The sequence below is a fragment of the Monopterus albus genome, unplaced genomic scaffold (genome assembly GCF_001952655.1).
Source record: "Monopterus albus unplaced genomic scaffold, M_albus_1.0 scaffold141.1, whole genome shotgun sequence".
Classification (NCBI taxonomy): Eukaryota; Metazoa; Chordata; class Actinopteri; order Synbranchiformes; family Synbranchidae; genus Monopterus; species Monopterus albus.
In genome coordinates this window covers 226926-248511 of record NW_018128021.1, presented here as the reverse complement: position 1 = coordinate 248511, position 21586 = coordinate 226926, and the positions used below count along the sequence as shown (strand labels likewise).

Here is a 21586-nt window from a genome sequence, read left to right as displayed (position 1 = left end):
GTGCTTGCACTGAAGTCAGCCCTCTGGGTCTGTCTTTCTTCACTCACTCACCTCCGACAAGTGAGTGAATCTAACAGGTTTCTTCCGTTAAAGGGAGTTTTTCCTCCCCACTGTCGCCAAGTGCTTGCTCAAGGGGGATTTGTTGGGTTTTCCCTATGTAATAATATTGATAACAGTAAGGTCTAAACCTTACGTTGTAAAGTGTCCTGAGATGACTTTTGTTGTGATTTTGCGCTATACAAATCAAATTTGATTTGATTTGATTTGATTTAGAAGGCAAGCTACAGGGAGCTACAGAGGTCTAGTAAGCCCTTGAAGCATTATGGCTATGACCACGAGTAAAACATATTTCAGCTTGCCAACAATGCCCTCCCTCTGTTTCTCTGCCATTCCAATATACCAATACATGCATAAATATTGACTTCAACAGCTAGAATACATATTCAAAACCAGTCAAGGTTAGTTATCAAGTAGCACTCCAGACTTATTGGTCCTTATACTATTAGTACACCTACGGAAAAGCCTCTAGACAAGCTGTAGATGCTGTGTGTGTACTATACTATAAGCCTGAGCAGTGATTTTGCGCAGGGGGGCCTTGACAATTGTTTCAGGGTAATGAAGCAAGAGTGGCTTATGGAAGCTGTGTTTAAAGTGACGAATTACAACCGACCCCCTACGCCTCATGTCAGCCCAAACTACTCAGGCATGTTCACTCAAGCTCACCCAAATGAGGAGAAACTCATGAGAAGAGTTAGAAGGAAAGAGGACTGAATGTAGAGCAGAAGCTAAGAAGTTTGTTATAGTAGGAGCTCCTTTGGCTTTGTCCCTCCTTTACCTTAGCACACCATAATGACCAGACCCTCCAACACCCTCCTATTACACCACCTCAAGCCCTGCAGGCTTGGCCGCAGAGAATGAAGAGAAAAGAAGAGGCGGATTTAGAGCTTTCCCTTTCCCCCTTTTTCTCCTCAACTTTTCAGCCAACATAAGCGGCATTTAGCACATTCAGTCCCCCAAATGGCAGCGAATGAGAGAAGCAGTGGGGGCTCTTCTTTTGTACGTCTGGTTACCCCTTTTATTTACTCTGAATTTACGAAGGGGTCTTTGCCGGCTCTGGGACCACATGCTCTTGAGACACACAGAATCTATCTCACACACACACATACACAAACATGTTAGAGGCTCTATTCACACTAGCGGAATGGCCAGCCCTCTGTTGCTCTGTGCTGACTAAAGCTTACAGATCTTCTGGCTATAACCACATGCTAGCAATATGCTTCACACTCACATAGCATACAATACAGATGAGCGATAACAAGTAGAACATAATCCCTTTAATGATAAAACATATGCTGGAGCATCCCATTTTTAAAAGCAAGTAACCCATCAGTGCATGTCTTTGTGTGACCATACACCATATGGTTTACTGTGCTTATTCAGATCCATACAGTAGAGGACGCCTCTAAATGAGACTGTTTTAGTGTGGCTGCACCACTGCAGCCAGAATTTTACGCTGATTATTTCCTGATCTGTGCTTAAACAAGCAGCAGCCCGTTGCACTGGACCATAAAACAACAGCTTAGTAAACAGCAAGCATGCTGACAAATTGGTAGCACTCAGGCCGGAGTCATTAACAGCCCTAAAATCTGTCAGAGCAATTACAACAAACTCTCTCCTTCAGCAAGACTCCCTGCCAAACTTAGATGTCACTACCCGCCTCCTCTTTATCACCTCCTGTTACCACCAGGACACTGGCTAAAGGTGAAGGAGAAAAGACTACCGCTCTCCTCCGATAGCCATGACACTCCAGAGAAATGAGGACAAACCTCCATCTTTAAACACAGCTGTATCTGCATCCTGGTTGCTACGTCTGAGTGGTTTCTTTTGCATGAGAAGTAATGTGTAGTTGTCTCCCCCCCAAAAACACATCATTAAGTGTTCCCTTAAATGAAGTGGAATAAGAACTTCTAATTAGATGGGGTTTTTTTCTACGTGTGGGGAAGCGAGGCAGTCAGGCAGTAAGAAAAGCAGGGAGGAAATGAAGGGGGGAGGTGGGGGGAAGTTGCTCAACAACTCCTGTACCTCTTCTTCTCCCTCCCTTCTCCGCCCCTTCTCTACGCCCCCCTAACCCTGCCATCAGGCAGATATCTCTCTGTCATCCCTGGAATGCTGGAGATAACTATCGCCTCTCCACCAATACAAGGCCTCTCTCCTCTCACAGGCACAGTGTTGACCCCACAGTGCATAGCCTTACCATAGAGGGTGAGGTTGAAGTGGAAGGAGCTAGAGAATAAGAGGGGAGGGGTGAGGGTGTGGGGTTGGAGGTAAAACTTGTTTTAAATAGCCAGTTAGGCTATTTTACCTTTAACCCAAAATATGGGCTGGAGCAAAGCCACCCTCCCCTTTCAGCTTCTCCCCTGGAGCCAAAGAAGAGTAGTTTGTCCAGAAGGGAGGAAGAGGAAGGGGGGCAATGGCCTGGTTAGTGCTTTATTTCCAGAGTCACTGCCTTTCTTGCTTTCTTTTTTAATAAGAATATCATCTGCCAAAAGCTTAAAATTTACTGGTGCAATTAACCTGGTACATGCAATGACAGTTATCTTATTACATCATAAATTGGGACTTTGAGAGTCACACAATGATTGCTTATACCTCCTGTGATCTTGTTTTGTTTTGTTTTTTTAATAATGTCCTCCAATTCTATACATATATACTGTGTGTGAACATACAGAAAGTGCTTTTTTCATAGATGTGGCATATGTTTAAAAAAATCTATGTCAGATGAGACAAGACTCTGCGATCTAAAGGGGACTTTATCTGAGGTTGAATAAAGAGCCAAAGAAAGGAGATCGAATAAAGATGTATAAAAGAAAAGAGGCAGGCTGTTGCAGATGTCAGGACCCAATTTGCATGAATGGCAAAGGGCTAAATTGCAGGGGATGGGGGAGCTACCCGCCACCGCCTCACCCCGTTCTTTTGGGGGAACTAAAAGGGAGTTGTGATGCCCATGACTGCCCCTCACTCAGCAGACAGGGATCAGTGGCTAATGAAGGGCTTTGGGTCTCCACCAGACATTTCACACTTTCTGCCTCTCTGACAACTCCACCCCAATCCCCCTGCACTCCAACACTGAGGACGAAACTGCGTCTGCTCTTCCCTTAGAAATCAACTGGGACTAATTAATCTTACAAATAATTTTGGTTCATCCCTTGTTCTTTTAATAAACAAGTGTATGTATCTGCCAGTGTACTAGCCCAAACCTGGCTTCTGTCTACCTAGACCATGTACTTCTTTCTTCCTTTAACAAATATGGTACAACAGAGTTATTCTTACTGGTTAAAACTGCATATATTGACACTACTCTCTCTATGATTTATAATTATTAGAACATGAGAACAGGGCTCAGTGGCCACAGAGAAATATACCATAATGCTAAGATTTGGTGCTGCATTAAATATTAAACAATAGGTATTTCCCAAAAGCAATTGGCACTATGTTGGATGGAGACAAGCATGATCATTAGTAAAACAAGCTGGTTCCACACTTCTTGCTTCCTAAAAATGACTACATCGCTCTACATTGGAATGATAATGGAGTAAAAACAGGGTATAAAGAGATGAGAAAGAGCAAAATAACAAAAACAAAGAGATGGAGATGCATCATATGGATCCGTCTGCTAGTGAAGCTTTATAGGAAATGAAGAATACCAGACTTGTACCTAAACCACGAGAAAAAGCAGCTGTATCTAGGCTGCCGGCGTCAACAGTGTGGTTTCTGTGATTTATATTGTCTGAGGCAATGTATGATAACAACATCAGCAGCAATTCTCTACCTCCACTTACAGTTTAAAATCAAACAAACAAACACTTCTTTTATACTGACTGAAAAGGACAACTTGGATTTATCACAGACATCTCTGCCACATCTGATGTACAGTGGCGTCAAAGTATAGAGTTTAATAGCGACAGGGGTTTTTACCTTGAACTGGGAAGTTGGGAGAGTAAATGGATTAAAAGGTTTATAAATCATCAAGTCAACCATCAGATTGTAGCCTCTGCTCAGCAGCCCTCTCATCAGCTAAATGCCATGAATTTTTTTTTCTTCTTCTCCTCGTTCTCTCTTTTTTTCACACAAATGTCCTGGAGGCAGGGAACAAAGCGAGCAGAACTGATTACTGCGCAGTTGCCCCGCTCTGCCAGTCTAAACTCTGTTTGGCTTCATAATGAGCTCACTAAAAACCCAATTCATCACCCATAACCCCTTCTCAACTTGCCTTGAAATCCCCCATTATAGGGAGTCAAGGACAGTCCGTTTACAGGCTTTAGACTGGGGTCAAGGGCTGTGAAGGGTGTATGGTGGTGGTGATGCGGCCAAGGTTATGTGGACAGAAGGGATACACCCTATGTGGCTTGTCTGTCCCCAAAAATTCTAATGTGTTCACCATAGGCAATTTGTTTCCTTACACCCAGTCTTTTCCTTTGATTGTCACACTCCGTTCATTTTATAAAAGGAATATATAATTGTGTTTGCCCCCCCCCCCCCCCCCCCCCTCGTCACGCTCTGGTTTCTGCAGGAGCAAGCCAGTTATAGCAGACACAAGAGGAACCTGGCTACTGACAAGACGGTAGACTGCAAACCTCGGTATCAAAAGTAATTTAACCAAAGGTCAGAATCATTTCCAGGTGTTATGGTTCATACCAATTGTAACCCCAGATACGAGCTTTGTTTAATGGCTGAGTGCATTACTATATTCACCCTTTTTGCAAAACTGGTTGTGGTGTCCCAGCCTGAGTGAAGGAATTTCTGGCTTGATGGCTGCAGCAGCGGGAATGTCCCCTTCCAGTCAGCTTTCGTACCAGAGATTTCAAGTTTAATACTCCTTCCTTCCATCCCCACAAAGACAGGAATTTGGTGGGAAGAGAATGTAGCAAGGGTTTGGGGTTGAGAGTGAAATACAGCTGGTCTGTTAGATGGTGCAAGGGAACAGGGGAAGTGTAAAAAAAAAGAAGACACTGTAGGTAGATGGCAAACAAAAGGTGGGAAATGAAATGACAGAAAAAGACGGGAAGGAAAATAACGTGATGAGGAAGTGTAGGGTAGTAGCTGGGGAAGTGGAGGAGGAGGACAGTAGAGAGGTGGGGTAAACTCCCACAGTTCCTCATTACATGGGGTTGAAATGATCCTCTTGACACCTGAGCTGTAACCAAGAGATTACAGAATTGATGAATCCTCGGTTTAAAATGCAGCTGTTTTATTCTGCTTTAGTAATTAATTCTTTTTCCAATAGTTTATTGATTAAGCGTAGCCCCTGATAAAGTTCAAACTGAGAAAGATCCCTCCAGGGCTTTGGCTTGGCCTGCTCTGGCAAGTCAATGAAAACTTCCTCCCTCCACCTGCATCTCCCTCTCTTTCAGTACAGTTTACCCTCATAAATTAGTCAGATCTGCGAGGAGTGGATCTTACTTAGTTGTTGACTGCTTTGTATGCCCTCTTGCAAATACACTTTGCTGTTATGTTTATCACACCCTCACAAGTGCAGATTCCCTTAGTGATGAGTCTATTTTACACAACTCACCAAAACATCCATATGAATAAGTGTTATTCTGGCATACTGAGAAAATACAGGTACTCTTAGATCCAGCTCTTTCACCTAGCAGCTGATTGCTTCACTCCCTCTCCCTCCACCCTCACTTTCATTCTCTAACAGGGAATCATGGCATACAGAACAGGAGCATCTCCTTTCACAAAACTACTCCTTCATTCTTTTGATTGTTGCATTTTTCCATACAGCTTGAAGTGAGAGTCTGATCAACAGAGGGTAGAGCAGGTCTCTCCAGGGAGCCAACTAGCAGAGAAATTTGATATAGCTTTAAAAGAGAGTCAGCCGCTCATGTCTTGTCAAGACCCCTCACCTACTAGCTCCTTTACAAGTCAATAACCAAGGCCTAGTGGAGGACACTGGGCCTTGGCACACATTCACCTCTTTCTATAGGAAGTAGGGGGAGTTCAAAGTGTGGATTCCATGGTGTAAAAATGAATGCTACAATATTCTGTGTGATATTATGGAAGTAGCGTTGCATTTTTTTGTGAGGAAAAAGCTCTTGAGCCCTAAAGAAAAATATTTCCAGAACCGTAGCTCTGGTGAGACACTACATTTATCCCCAGTATACAACATAGACTTCTCTGACATTCCTGTAATCCACAATGACAAATAACTGGTGACACAATGAAGACAGAAGAGCCAGTTAAAAGCCTTTTTTCAATGTTAAGAACTAATGAAAGGGTGAATGAATTATGAAAGTAGAAGGGAAAAATATAATTAGAAGGTGGAAGTAGTGCTTAATACATTTACTTGAGACTATTTCCTTTCGTTAATGGGAGTGCAGCATGCAGAGAGAGGGCTTTGATGAGGCTGGTATTGACTGTCCGCCCTGCTCCTTAAGGTAAATCCAGCAGCTCATTTCATTAAGATCCAATTCTATGGCACTAATTTTGATTTTAGGGGCTTGACAGCTGTTTGTAGTGGAAACTGCTATGGCAGGAGCAGTGAGAGAGGAGCCTGTTACTAATGTGAAAAATACAAATAGTAAAGCCTTGGTTCAGATTACTCCCACTCCTCCTCACTGACTCACCAACATTCATATTTCACTGTGCTTATGAAGCTGAGCTTTTGATTATTTGCATTAAAAGGGGAAGCAAGAACGATCTACTTTAAGAACAATTTATATTAGTTTAAGGCTACAGCTTGACAAAATGCTGAGACACAAATGCATATGAATATAAACATGCCTACATTGTACATGTAATGAGATTAAATACACTATCTTAAAAAGTGAGATTTTTGGATTTATTCCAGTTTTATACTTCATGTTGATATTGTACTGGACTACATTATATGAAATGGTGTTAGTTAAGATTTTGTCAATTTTATTTATATTTTAGAGCAGAGATTGAGTCAGTAGTTTCATAAAGTTATGATTGAATTACATTATGCAGCCACTTGTGTTTTCCTGGCCGCTTAATGCATTCTTTGGTTGTTTTTAATTTTCTAAATGAGGCATTTACAGTCGTCTGTCACAAACATTGCTGTTGGTTGGTCTGGCAGTGTGATGGACCTGACTCACAATGTGAGCTCTTAATCGCCTAGGTTTGCAAGTTAATATGCAGCGTTAAAGTTCTAGAAGGAAGAAAAGAAGCTCTTCCTCTGATGCTATTAATTAGCAGTGCTCTATTGCTCTCAGCTTTTTGAAGCTCTTCGTCTCCTTTTGTTTCACCCTCTCTTTTCTTTTTTATGTGCGGCCTTCGTTATTGACTTTTCAATTTTCCCCTCACTTCCACCCCCTGCACTAGCAGTAGCATCATTGTTTCTGCAGCAGCGCCCAGCACAACAATACCCCCAAGCCCACTCTCCGAGACGCTGAGTGAGGAGCCCTGAGAGCTGGGCCAGCCTTAGAGCTCCCACCAGCCCACCACTCACTCCCCATGAAACCAAAATCAAAGAGAGAGGCCCTTAAAATATAACCAAGGGTATAATGAGGGTGCTCTAAGAACAATAAGCATATACACCAAAGGAGAGAGGCGAGTAAGAGTGAAAAAAGATAGAAAGAGAAAACTATAGGAATGTTGGCCAGAAAGTGTTCTTAAGAAATGAACAACAGAGAGTGGATGAAAAAAAAAAAATTGCAGAATGATACTATGCAGTGGGAGACAGGCCAAAGGGCCACAGTCAGTGGTGATGGTAGCCGGGGCCACGCATCTATCGAACCACATATCTGAACCCAAAACAACCAGGGGGTCTGCCGCATGCCTCTGGAGCCGAAGGCAGCCAAAGGGAGCACGACTAATTTCTGCACAACAATAGGCCTGGATGGGCGCCCACACAATGGCAGGTGCTTTGAATAGCAGCAGGGCCCTTGCAGCAGGGATCTTCTCTCTCACTCTGAGGGCTTGAGCTCTAGCTTGTGTAACCTTTCATTTTCAACCGGGCTTCCTTTTGACTCATAAAGGATGAAAATGATCTCATGGGGGGGGCCAAAAGATGAAGAGACAGCCAGGCCTGTAAGGCACAGTTCAGACCAAGTCCGTCTGTGTTTTCTGTTGCTGTTATCTGCCTCTTATTTCTCTCTCTCTCTGTTTTCTTCTGTCTATTCTTCTTCTTGCTTTTTCTTATGACTCTTTTCTCTCCTTCACATTCTTTCCCCTGATTTTTACAAAATCTCTTAATCTCGCTAATCACATTTTTCCCCCACTTCATTCTTGTTTTTTTTTAGTTTTTTTCATCAACTGTTTGCGTGTTTCGCTGTTATTTTCTGTAGTGGTTGTGTTTGTTGTGCTGCTGCTGGGCTGTCCTGTAGGCCATGATGCAGTGGTAAAGGCAGTTTTCCCCACACCTTAAGAGCATTCTTTCTGAGGTCACAAGGTCAGGCTTCACAGATGTCTCCTGCAGACACTTAGTTGTCTAAGGACTGCATCCCTGGGAGTAAGCATTCGTTCTAAACAAAGCACCCCCCTCCACACACACACACACACACACACACACACACACAGCCTTTTTTCTACCTCTCTGTTTTCATTGTTTTATTTTTAATTGAAGCTATAAAGCAAGGGGAATTTTTCCAAGGTGGAGGTTTCTGCGTTTAGATAATGAAAGAAAGCACTGGTTATCACAAGATTGTGATAAGTGCTGTTTTCTGGGTGTTTTTATTCTTTTAAACACTCCCTGTCTCCTTACATTTCCTCCAATTGTTCTAATGGAGCCTTAGTCATCCTTGCCTGATGGCAGAGGGAATGATGCTTCAAAAGGTCTTTTTCTTTGCATGTGTTGCCAAGCGAGAAAAATGAAAACATGTAGTAACTGTCCTGAAATCTACACCGAGAGACAGATACAAAAACTCCATGAGTAAGCAGGGCAGAGGCCAAACAAAGAGCAACCCTAAATGAGCAGAAAGACAATATTTGAACTAGAACGTCTCTGTGTAGCTTCACTCTCAACGAAAATTGTAGCACGGAGAATTCCAGAGCTTTCATTAAAGGGAAATCAGCTTCTGCTTTTTTTAGGGGGCGGAGTGTGGCACTAGTAAAATAGAAGAGATTGCACCATTTAATTGCCTCAGAACATGGAAAAGTGTGTAATTGAAACAATATTCTAAACCATCCAGGCACTGAGCTACAAATCTTTGAGTATCTTACTTCTTTTCATCTTGCATTCCCTTGTTCCTTTTTCTCTTCCTTCGTTTGATATGGTGTTCTTGCTTCACCCTCCAAACATCTTCTCTGTATTCTGCAAATTGATAACCCGCTAAATGAATTATGATAAATGCATAATGAAGCTTTTCTCAGCTTCAGCCCTGCAGCCAGCCAGGATGGAACGTTTCGTTTGGCATGTTTGATTCATTTTGTTGCGCATTTAGCTCCAGTCTTCCTTTAGAGTGCTCACTGCTTGGGGCATGTAAATAAAAAATTATCCTTGCCGACTAACATGGCTAATACCTCCTCTGGGGTAATCAAAAATTATTAGATGCTTGCTTCCAATAAACATTAGGGCTCGTGGCACTAACCGCTCACCTCTGCCTGCTTCCCAAAAGCCATAAAATGGGTGAACAAAAGTGATCAGGTGTAGAAAAAGCACTCTGGCTTCGTGGAAACTGAGAGACCACGGGAGTGCTATTATGCCTAAAAAAGCAGCCTTTGGCTTAAAGAATCATTAAAGCATGTACTGGAGTGGGAATCAGACTAGAAAATGAGCTTATCTTGCATAATGTCCTCAAAAGCTTTACATAAACGTGAAAGATTTGTGTGTGAAAATCAGCAGCAGCAGAGAGGAAAAACTTGGATCGTAACACTTCCTTTATAATCCTCACACTCTCTCGGATGGTGGCATCATGGTTAAAGCACTACCTGTAGGGTATAGCTGCTCTGCTCAGTCCCAAATATGCTTCAGTGTGTAAACCCTAGTTAATACAAGAGAAAACCACACAGCAACCGAACAAGCTACAGCTGGCCTTGCTAAGCCACGCTACTCAACCGCGTGCTGTCTTTTGGGAGGGACTTTAGCTGTGATGTGGGGTTCGGACATTAGGAGGAGGAGTATTGGGAGGGTGGGGGTGGTGGAAGAGATTAAAGAGCCAAGGGAGGCAGGAGAAAGGAAAGAAAGTAAAATACCACAAGGCCCATTGGTCAAACACAAAGGGGGAGAGAGGGAAAGGACATTTGAAGTCAGGGTTAAACTCCAAATAAGCACACCTTAAACGGGCCTGTGTAAGCTGGCAGTCAGGGGGTTTTGGAGTTTCCCTGCAGGTGTGCCTTTGACAGACTTAGCCTCCATAACCTCTCTCTAATCTAGAATGGGGCCCAGGGTTGGACACAGAAGAAACCGGTGGCATCTTGCTGCCTCTGCCTCCCATTCTGTGTCCATTACATTCACACACGCATGCTTACACTTTCTGTAAACACACACAAACACACTGCCAGACAAGGAGAAAACAAACCTGGTGAGGACTAGAGCAATTGGATTATCACCTCTTAAGGGTGACTTCTTGGCTGACCCCCTTCAGGCTAGCCTGCTGAAACAAGACAGAAAATTTCCTGGGAAAACACTCTCCTTTTAAAGAACCAAAGCGCTGTCATGCTTGTGAAAATACAGCAGCAACAGCATTAATGGACGTGGAAATACCCTTTGGGACATGTGCTCAAATCCCTTTTAGCCATATTACATCAGACCCTTGTGCACACCTCTTCATCACCATGTGCACTGGAGTAATCAGGAATGGAACATGGGTGTGTAACCCAACTGCATAATGAACAACAGCACTGCACTCTGTCTTTGTTTTTGGCCTGAACCTTTGGGTAAAATGGAGAAAAAAAAATCACTCCCCTTCTTTTACTGTATTTCAATCGTGATTACTTCCCTGCAACAGTTTCCTTTCTGCTTCTTAATTATACTCAACTCACTCCCAGATAAGCTGGTCTTCATCTTCTGTTCAGAGACAGACTGAAAGAGAAGAAAAGAAAGAAAGAAAAAATAGCTTCCCCCAAGCTTTTCCTTAATGGTGCAAATGACATTCTCCTCAGCTGCTGTCAGAATAATATGGGTAATTTTTTCCCTATGTTCTCCAAACATTAGTTTGCGCATTAGGCTGCCCCAGTTCATGTGCCTTTCCTGCTGTGTATAGGACTCAGTTCCCGGCCAAGCGGGGCTGGGCTCTGTTGAGCCAGGTCACACTGGGGGTCTGTTCATGATTATGGACCAGAGGGACCAGGCCCCAGCCGGCGCAGAGGCAGAAAGGAGAGGGAGAAAGAGAGAAGAAGTGGAAAGGAGACACTGAGAGGAAGAGTGGGAAATCTTGAGCTCCAGTGTGGATGAAAGTACAGAGTGGTGGTGATGCTGTGGGTAGAAGACTGTTACTGGAAGTAGAGCTAACTCTACTGGCAGCCCTCGTCCTTTTAACAGTTGCTTTTCTTTCACCGTTTTCATGTTTTTTTCCTCTGGTAATCTATAGGCTCTAAGAACATAACGCAGGGTCAGAAGAAAGACAGACAGAAAAAAGAAGAGAGAGAGGGCAAGGGAGGAAGGAAGGAGGGAGCTGAGGGAGCTAATCATTCTCTTTAATCACATTTTGGATGGGGGCCAGGTAGTCTGCGGTACTGAGAGCGAGACAGAGAAGGGTGAGTGAAGAGAGGAGTGTGAGGGAGGCAGTAAGAATGGGGAGGGGGAAAAAGTTCGAGAGATGGAGGAATAAATGGAAAGAGAGGGAGAGCGAGGATGAGAAAGGGACCTTTAGAGGTAGGAAGAGAGGGGGTGAACCTAACACAGCTTGAAGCACAGCAGCGCTTAAGAAAGTGCACACATATGCCCATACACACTATGTCTATGTGTGTGTATGCAAGGGAGAGTGACAGCCATTCCCGTAAATGCCCGTGAATGCTGAATCCAGCAAGAATCTGGTGTTAGAGTGTGAGGCAGGGAGAGATCCATTTTAAAACTATGTGCATTAACTATACTTTTCCCCATAGATAAAGCACTCCACATGAATAATTTAACCTCTCTTATGCTAATGGGATCATGAAAGTATCCCCTTCGTACGGTGTTTTCTCCCCCTCCACAGCAACTCATCTCCGCTTTCAACAATGGCCCTACCCCTTCCCACCAAACCATCAGACAGACATATTGCGCTGTTTTCACAACAGACACTTGACTAACATGTGGCTGTAGTGACAAGGCTAAATTGCACACAGTAGTTTACTGAGAAGCACTGTGCCATTGTTATCCTTATTAACCAGGTATACAGTATCTTTAGCTTGTCTTCCATTTAAGTGCTTCCATTTGCTGTCACTGAGGGCAAGATTTTGCAAGTTATGCACATTATGTCTGCGCTTGGTTTAATGTTTTTGTGATCGAAGTTGCCACTGAGCTGGTTTTGTAAGTAGCTACATAGGCAGTCTGCTCCTCTTACACTTTTTTTTTTTTTGAGAGGGGAAGTGGACATATCCTGTGTTTTTATGTATGTCTTTGGCCTGTTTTGTTCAACCCCTGCCATCACACACAAAAATATACCCATTTACTACAAACGCACACACACACACACACACACACACCCTTGTTGCTTCAGCGTTGTGGTTGTGGCGTGATGGGGTACTATGTAAAAATTATCAGTGCTCCAACAGCTGGGAGGGAAAGCCATGAAACAGCAGGGCTTGGGTCTGCTTTATTGTTTATCTGTTGTTTATGGGCCAGTGTTCAGCTTTAATTACAACACTAAATTAAACTCTAACAGGCACTTAGAGGAAACCAGCTAGCACACGCACATGCATGCCCACACACACAAACAAACACCATATATTTTATATATACAGACACACCTCACTGATCACTCCAGAGCTGAAGTATAGGCTACTAAAATGCAACAAGGCTTCTAGCTGGTGTTTAGCAGATATTGTAATGCTTTCACAGTTGTGGCTACATTTTTCCTCTATCTGTCTTTCTTCTTGAGTACTAAATGTAGCTGTAAAAAAAAAAAAGTAAAGCCAAAGGTTTTGAAAATGCCAGATTCAACAGCTCTTGTTCATGCTGGGACTCTGGGCGGACACAGGGAGTTGTGTGTGTGTGTGTGTGTGTGTGTGTGTATGTGTCCCCAGTGAGTTCAACCACAAAGACCTTGCTGAGTGGGGCCCCTGGCCAGGGCCAGAGGAGCTCACCACGCTCCCCACACAAACACACTCGCACACACAACGTGTACCACAACACCATCAAGCACAGCATGCTCCCTTGGAGTCAGACACTCAAGCTCTCTCTCTTCCTTCCTCTCTCTCCATCTCTGCCTCTGTCGGTCTCTCTGGGGAGCCTGTCTATCCACAGAGTGTAGGGATTGCTCAATTGCTGAGAAAATGTACAAAACGCTTTTTCCGCTGTTCTGTTGAGTCTTTTGCATCTACAGTAGAATCGGGAAATTGTACAGAAAGGGCTTTTGCTCACCACTCAAGATGTTAATGTGGATTTGGTGGACATGCATGTGTAATAATTACAAGTATGGACTGGCGCTAAAGTACACACAGACGTGCAAATGCAGCATGAGGTGAAAAACATTACCTACCGTGCTGAATCAGTGCTGAGGATTTACAGTTTATGACTGTGTGCATTTGACTCTGCTGTGTTTGACTGTACAGTGTAGGCAAATGTGCAGAGTATTTCATCACGCTGCTCCATCACACTCTGGGTGTTTAGCATATTACAGACACCTGCTTGGAAACGAGTGCTATCTGAAGGCATGCACATTCATCAAGCTTAACTCCCTGCAACTGATGTTTCTAGATAAGCCTGGAAGAGTTCCAAGGGGCTGTTAATCAAAATGATGTGCAAACAGAGCCAGTGAAGTTATTGTGTGTTACCTTCTGAACCATCTCCCTTTAACTGCTGAGATTTGTTTATCTAGCCAGAACACAGGGAGTCACTCTCTAAGAGTCAGGAAGTGCAAGTGCATAATTTTGCCCAGAGGGTGATAATTGATATTTTCTTTTTTGGTAGGAAATTCAGAGAAAGGCAAGAAGTAAAAGTTAAGAACAAGGCTGGAGAGAGGTTGCAGATCTGAATATTGTACTGAAACCTTTTTCATATGTGTCAAACTCTCAACTGATATCTTTACTGACAGCTATGAGCATGTTTCACCTTGGTTTAGTGCTTGACAATAAATTATTCCACAAGAGGGGTGATACATATTTGCCTGCTTGTTAAATAGTTTTTTGGCAGAGGTTCAGAGCAATGCTCAGTGTTGAAATACAAGCCAGAGATTGTGGAAGTAAACCCTGTTCACAAAGACCATCTCGGGTCCTGTATGACTATAGATGCAGTACATTTTGAGTTATATTGAACTTTATTCTACTGTCCCTCACCTAAGATCAACCAAAGGCAAAGGATAAATCAACATAGTTTGACTTGAGTATTGTCAGATATGAACTGGAGTTGCATATTCAACATGCTGATGCTTCGGGATCAATTTTCAAGGTAAATGTTTTTCAAGCCACACAAACAATACACCTTTCAAGATGGAAAACAGTGGAAGAAAGTTGATGTTTTTCTTGGCAGCTGAAACCAAAAAGCACTGTGGGTCTCATGCACTTTTTCTCCCTCTCCTCTCTCTCTCTCACTCCCATCTATTTTGTCTTCCTCAACTGATCCACATCATCACCCCTTTTAACAGGGGCCAAGCTGTTAAAGACCCCATTACTGAAGTGAAGCACACATCTCACATTTTCTCTGTGGACTTGAGAGTGGGGACTACAAATTTTATGTGGAAATGTATTGAGATAGGAGGCGAGTTCATGCATGGAGTAAAGTGGAGTGGAGGAGAGGAGGGAAAGGTGGAGAGGTTGGGGAGGGAAGGTTCTGTCAGAATGGAAGGGCCACAGTCGGGAGTCAGCGAGCGCTTCAAGCGTTAACGTAATTGCAAGAATGTGAAAAATGAGGCAGTGGGGCTACCGAGCAGAGCGAAAGGTCAGAGCCTGCCTTACACAAAACAACTGGCTGGAGGACAGCCTCATTAGACCATTAAATCAGCTGCCTCTTGTTCTCTTTCCTCTCTGTTTCTTTTTTCTCACTGTACCTACTTTTTCACCTTCTCTACTCATTCACGTCTGTACTTCATTGACTCTCGCTTTGCCTTCTTTTAAATCTCTTCTTCTTTTCTAGGAAGCTTACTTTGTTTTTACCTCAAAACACTTTAAGCCGGTGAAGCTGGAATTTAGCACTCCTCAGTGTAGGTCAGGCTCTGGCCCCGATCTAGTTCACTTGGCCCAGTGCACGATGCTGTACCGTAACTGTCTTGGCCTGTATTGATCCGCTGTTACTGGATACGGTGGGGAGAGGAGTCGATAAGTGCTCTGTGGATTACAGGTCACTTGTACTTATGTGTGTAAGATAATCAATAGGTAGTGCATTTCTTTCTCTCAGCCCCCCTCTCTGTTGTTCCTGCAGTCTTCATCTCCTAGGCTACTTGCGATTGTAAGATGTGTGCAAAAACTCCTGTGCTCTGTCTTTTGACATGCTACCTTACATTGTTTTAGCTAATATTATTACATCCAAATGAGAAAACAATTTCTTCAAAACTGCAATTTCTTAAATTTATTTTAAAATTTTTAGATTGCTGTTCATTATTAATGCCTTGCATTTAATGAGAATGCCTGTGAGAGAGTAAGCCCTGTGCCAGCTGCACTGCTGAAGTATCCTTAAGCAAGACAGTGTCTTGTATCTGTCACCTCACTCTGCCAGCTCTACAGAGGGAAAGCAAGAGGACAATGATCCCTATCAAGATCAATTAAGTGCCACATTATATATACTTAGAAAGACACAACCCGTTGCTTAGCCAAGGCTTAGCTATCATTTGCCCTCCTCCGATGAGCCTGACAACAGCCAACCACTAGTCCTGACATAGCCAACCACAGAGGTCTGCTGTGGCCCTCTGTCTGTGGTCGGTAATGCTTCAGAAGCTGCAACTACTGCTTCTGTCTGAAGAGGAGGAGATGATTTAAACAGCCCCACCACAGACATACATCCCATCGATACTTTTGATCGCTCATTGGCAAAATGATAGCCCTGAATGGAAACAGCAAGCAGCTCTACTCTGTGAGAGAGCTGGTGTACGTGTGTGTCGGAGCGTTTTAGTGTGTAGACAGTGTGATGAAATTTCATGCAAAACCCTGGACACTGCCAGAGGGCACACACGAATACAGAACGAGAGAGACAAAAACAAACACTCTCTCTCTCTCTCACACTCTCTTTCTCGCTCTCTTTCTCTGCCACCAGTGATAGGAGATTTTGGTGCATTCAAAACAAGGGGTAGGCAAGAAAAGTAAGGCCAAGAACTGTCATCATTTGTTTTTTAGTTTAGGTAGTTGCATTTAATACACATTTCTAACTTTGCAGTGCATTGATGTTTGACCTCACCTCGAAATTCAACTAGTAGCATATGCTTTTATGACAAAACTGATGCAAACCATAACAAAAACACTAGGAAGATGGCTGCTGATGTACTCACTATCTATAATAAATTCAAATACAGTTGTTGTGAAATGCATTATTACTGTTTGGCAGGTCTCAAACTAAGAAAACATAAGGCTCACTGAGACATAATTAGGGTCTGTGAGCAAACTTAATATGGTTTAAATGAAGAACTGGCAGGAATATACTGTTAATCACCAGCTTTTGTTCAGCTCTCGAAATAGCAACATTTTGGAACGCCCTTTGCCAGGTTAGTGCGTTATAGTGACTGTAAAAGTGGATAAGCATATTCATTTTTAGGTGTGACTATGTGTTTACATGGACGCCAGTCAAAAAGCAGGATAATCCAATGTGAAAAAAAGGAAGGCCTGTGTAGAGAGAGGTGCCATCTATTCACCGTAGGGTTAAAGTGAGGTGTTGGCATCTCTACATATGCCTGATGATTAATATGTCCCATATTGATATGTGCCTTTATCTACGTATATATGATGATGTGTTAGCGCTTCGGTGCACAATTGCATGCATGATTATATGTGTGTGAGCATGTGTGCATAAGCATGCCCATTTCTGTGCAGGCTTACCTTGTTCACTGCTGTTGTCACCACTCTGTGAAGCATGTCCCCCGCTGGAGGGCCCCGGTGTGCCGGCTGAGTGTGTGGAGGTGGCGTCATCATGGTCTCTCCAGGAAGCTGGGTTCTGAGGTTTGAAAAGAGAGAAAGCAAGCGTGGGATCCATCCATGCATCCATCCACATTCCCCGTCCAAACCACAAACCAGGAGCAGAGAGAGCAGGAAGGGGGAGAAGGGGAAGAGTGGAAAGTATAGAGGGAGAGAAACAGAAAGAGAGAGAGAGGGAGACAATGTGAATATGCTGGATATGTGAGAGTGACATTTGTAAGTCTACAGGCACTGTGAGGGTCCTTGGCCTGCTTATATTCTCCTGGCAAGAAGAGGAGCCCCACTGCCTAGTTCCAAGCTAGCAGACAATCAGCGATGCCACTATAATCATAGATGAATAGAAAGAAACTAATGCACTAAAGCAGTTGGCAATAAGTCAAAACACTGTAATCAAAGTGTTTCATTAATGCATGAGAGCAAAACACAACACCGTTAATGTGGCATTTGATTTTGAACATTGCAAGTAAAGCACTCGTGAGTAATTGTCTAAACACATACGGAAGAGCCCAGTGGAGTTTGTTTATACCAGAACCAACTGAGACTTCCGTGTCAAGTGAGAAATATAGAGGTAAAAAGTCCAAACACACCACAATTACCATTAATCATTACCACTGTCAGAAATGAAAATAAGATATGACAGTGATTCTCCTGCTAATCTGGGAAAAATGTGTCCACGCCCACATTGACATATACACATGCCCGCAAAGGCTTTCAGAATTACGCTTATATGCACATGCTAATGAAATAATAGACCAAGAATCATAAACACATGCACACAAACTCATTTTTATATATACAAACACATACTGAAAAAAGTGTTGACTCTGTTTTGGCTAACTTTAAAGAAATGTCCATAAACAAATCTATTGCTTTCAAGGCGACTTTCTTTTTCTCCTTCTCTCTGTCTACAGTTCATTTTCTCTCCTCCTCCTCTCTTTCCTGATCATTCCCATTGCCCTGTCCGTGCACACAGGGAAACAGGATTTTCTACTGTACAGGAAAGGCTTTATCAGTGCCACATGAAGGCAGACTGGAGGTGGAATTTCCTCTGTCATTCAGGCAGTGGAGGGACAGACTGATCACGTCATTTACTACACTCACACCTGCAAACACACAGGCTCAGTCATACCAAATGGCTTCTCACACAGAGCTGATACAGCTTCATAGCTCACACAACCCTCACTAGTCTTTCCCAATTTAACATGTCACCTGACCAGGATGACAAAATGGTGGTGAACGTAAATCCTGGCGTTGTCTGGGGCCCGAGAGAAGCCATCCCTTGAGCAGAGCCCAAGCCAAACAAATACAAGCCTGCACCAAGGCTTCCCACAAACCTCAACCCACTTCTCAGTTCCCACTATGGCTATTTTCCACCTTCATACACACACGTATAGACATGTGAAATCAGAAAAAAAAAGTACACACTATAGAATATTCCAACAAAGAAAGCTTTTTTTTTTACCATTTTGTCTAACTTCAGTAGCGATCTAGATGAACGTCTTCTCCCCAAGCTCCTGCTGGAGAGGAGTCTGCCTGCCTGCTTTGGTGCACGAGTCGGAGTAAGTTGTACTGGAGGAGGACAGACAGGATAGAGCCTGGAGACTAAGGGAGGTTTGCAGGGAAACAGAGGCTATAAGACAAGCGTCTGCTGAGCTCCCCTGGGTGCGCAGTCCTGATATGCTGCTGCTTGTTCTGCTGCAGAGGCGAGGCTTCTGCCATGCCTGTAAGCAAGGCCCTTTTATCTGCTAAGTTTTTGGGGGAAGCAGGGCTGTTTTCTCAAACAGCTTGGAGCTGAAAAGAGCAGACAGAAACACACAAGGCCCTTCAGACCCTCCGCTCCACTCAAGGCACTCTCAGCGTCAGCTGTTCACCGGATGGCAATGAGATGAAGAGCTCAGAGAATTACTCAGAAGAGGGATCCAAATAAAGGTGTGAACAATCGGCCATGCATGGATTCTAGCCCTCCAAAGCAAGTAGAGAGAAAGGTGTCCCTGTTCTGAGACGGATAGGTAATTGTGATGTGTGATCGCTTTCTGGGCCACTGATCAACACATGGTATATTTCACAGGAACAAGGTCTGTTGTTATAGTAATTCTATGTTATTGTCAACACAGGCTGAGTAAAATGTACTAATGAGGGAAAAGCCCATCAACCTCGCACACACTCTGATTGTATCTTAGTCATACGGAACATGGAGGGAAGGAAGAAAGAGTGGTAAAACTCCCAGACTCCCAGAGTGCATAATGTACTTAAACATAGCGAGGCTCAGTGCACTCCGAACAGGCTGCTGTTGCTCCAAGAGAAGAAAATGACTGGGTTCTACTTCCTCACAATGAGACACCCACTGCTGGCGAAACACGAGACAGAAAAGACTATGCTTGCTGCTCTCACACGCACTCTCTCCTGTGCTCTCTCCCTCCAACACTTGCCAGCTATGGCCACAGCATGGTTTTAATGCAACAGCTGAATCGATAGAGCTTAATTTAGCTATCATTGCAGAGTAATGTGTCATTTTTAATGATACTGGCACTAAATTAAATTCAAATACATCTCAGCTAGTGGTGTTAAGGAGAATATTTTACCTTGATTTGCTGCCCTGTGAGTTTAGTGGGCCCATATGCAGGAATATAGATAGTGCTTTGTTAGTTTGCTCTTAAAGGGTAAAAAGCAGACCCCGGGATGTCATGTGACCTAATAATAGTAGAGTGAATACTATAACTTGTGCATATGCAGTGGATATTTTCAGTGAAGTACGCACTTTTCTTATAATATCTGTAAGTCTCTTCTCATACATAACCCCGTCTGCAAAACAAGACAACAAATATCAAAACAACAGTGTTAACTTTCCATGCTGAACAAGGCGACAAAAGCAACAGCCTTTCCTCCCCATGAATAATTTAGTGGCCCTCTCTGAGCTATGGTGGGTGCATCATCAGACACCACAGCATGAAACACAAACACACACAACCATTTTGTCGCAACCCCCATGGGTCTAATAAAGTTCAAACAAGTTGTAAAAAAAAAATCAAATCACCCAAACAGACTTCTTCAACCTACACAAGAAATCCTCAAAAAAAAAAAAAAAACATTTGAGGAGAGGAAAAAAGGTCTCTAGCCCATGTGACTATTCCCTAAAGCTGGGCATAATTAGGAGTCAAACATGGTTCACTCCATGCTCTTCACTAATTGTGTTAAAGAGTAGTGTTACCAGGAGTAGGAGGAGAACGCCAGCAACCAAACACACATGCATGTGCAGGCAGAAACGCACACATACACACAAACACAACAGAACTAGATAGAGAATAAGATACAAAAGAAGTGTGGTCTCTAGGGGAAGTCTTTTCTATTTGCTGGGGTTAGCAACTGGCAGCTGATAATACAAGTTGTAATTAATATAAAAGCAGGAGACAATATGGGGAGGAAGGCTTGTAGTGCAGCCAGGCCACAGGAGAGCAGGAGAATGCTGCTGTCTTCTCTGCTCCTGTCCCCTGTTTCTCATTTACAAACACCTGCCTGGCACAATCTCACTTCCCTCACTGCACTCTGCCTACATCCCTAGGAATTTCAAATAAAATTGATTTAGCTGCATCATTGAATTTCCCGTCAAATTCCCCTGGAAGCTGAAGGGAAGGGAAGAAATCTGTTGGCGTGGTAGCAGTGTTAGGCAGGCTGAGAATGACTCACGCTGTATGTGTGTGTCAGTGTGTATGCTGTATTGCCACTGTGAGGAGCAGCTACAGGGATCCCATGCTGAACATGTACAGAACTGCTGACACAACACAAGCACACAGGACTGTAAATCATAGAGCGAGCTGACATTTCAAGACACATCTTGCCACATGGCATAAACAGGGGAAAAAAAACAACAACTCCTCACACATTTTTGTTGGGTTGAGCACATAATTATAGACAGCCACATTAGAAAAGAGTAGGTGCTTCGCCGCTGAACAGCTGAGTATTTAAAATACCCCAGTTATCCTGAATAGAAGGAGTCCTTAATTTAGCAGCTAATAATTCACCACAACGTGTTTTAACAGACACGAGGGATTGACTGATTGTATTTATGCTCAAAACTTTCTCTGAGGCAAAAACAACTTTTTTCCACTGTGGTGAATGGCACATTACATGTACAAATATGTCTTCAGAAGGAAGAGCTTAAATTAAAAAATGAGATTGTTATTGTGGTTCATGGTTTTGGCATGCATCAAAAACACATCCAAAATATGAAATTGGCAGATATGCCTGCCAGCAGTGCCCTGCCTCCGAACACGATTCAGATAGGAAATGTAAAGCCAGATATCCCACCATCACAAACAGTTGTGTGGAACACAGAGAAGGGTCTAAGTCAAGGATGCACTCTTTTCATGAGAAGGGAAGGAGAGATCCAAACATAGTCGGCCCCTGCGGAGAACAAAGCTTGTTG

The 21586-nt window shown here is 43.3% G+C and overlaps 1 protein-coding gene across 6 annotated transcripts in view; it reads right to left on the bottom strand.

Moving 5' to 3' along the window:
* The window catches only part of meis2a (Meis homeobox 2a), an 84658-nt gene that overhangs the window by 54328 nt on the left and 8744 nt on the right, over positions 1 to 21586 (bottom strand). For all 6 annotated transcript variants that reach the window (XM_020613986.1, XM_020613983.1, XM_020613981.1 and 3 more), the window contains one exon: positions 17068 to 17182. In XM_020613986.1, coding sequence (XP_020469642.1) covers positions 17068 to 17182 — 115 coding nt within the window. The remainder of the gene's footprint in view (positions 1 to 17067; positions 17183 to 21586) is intronic.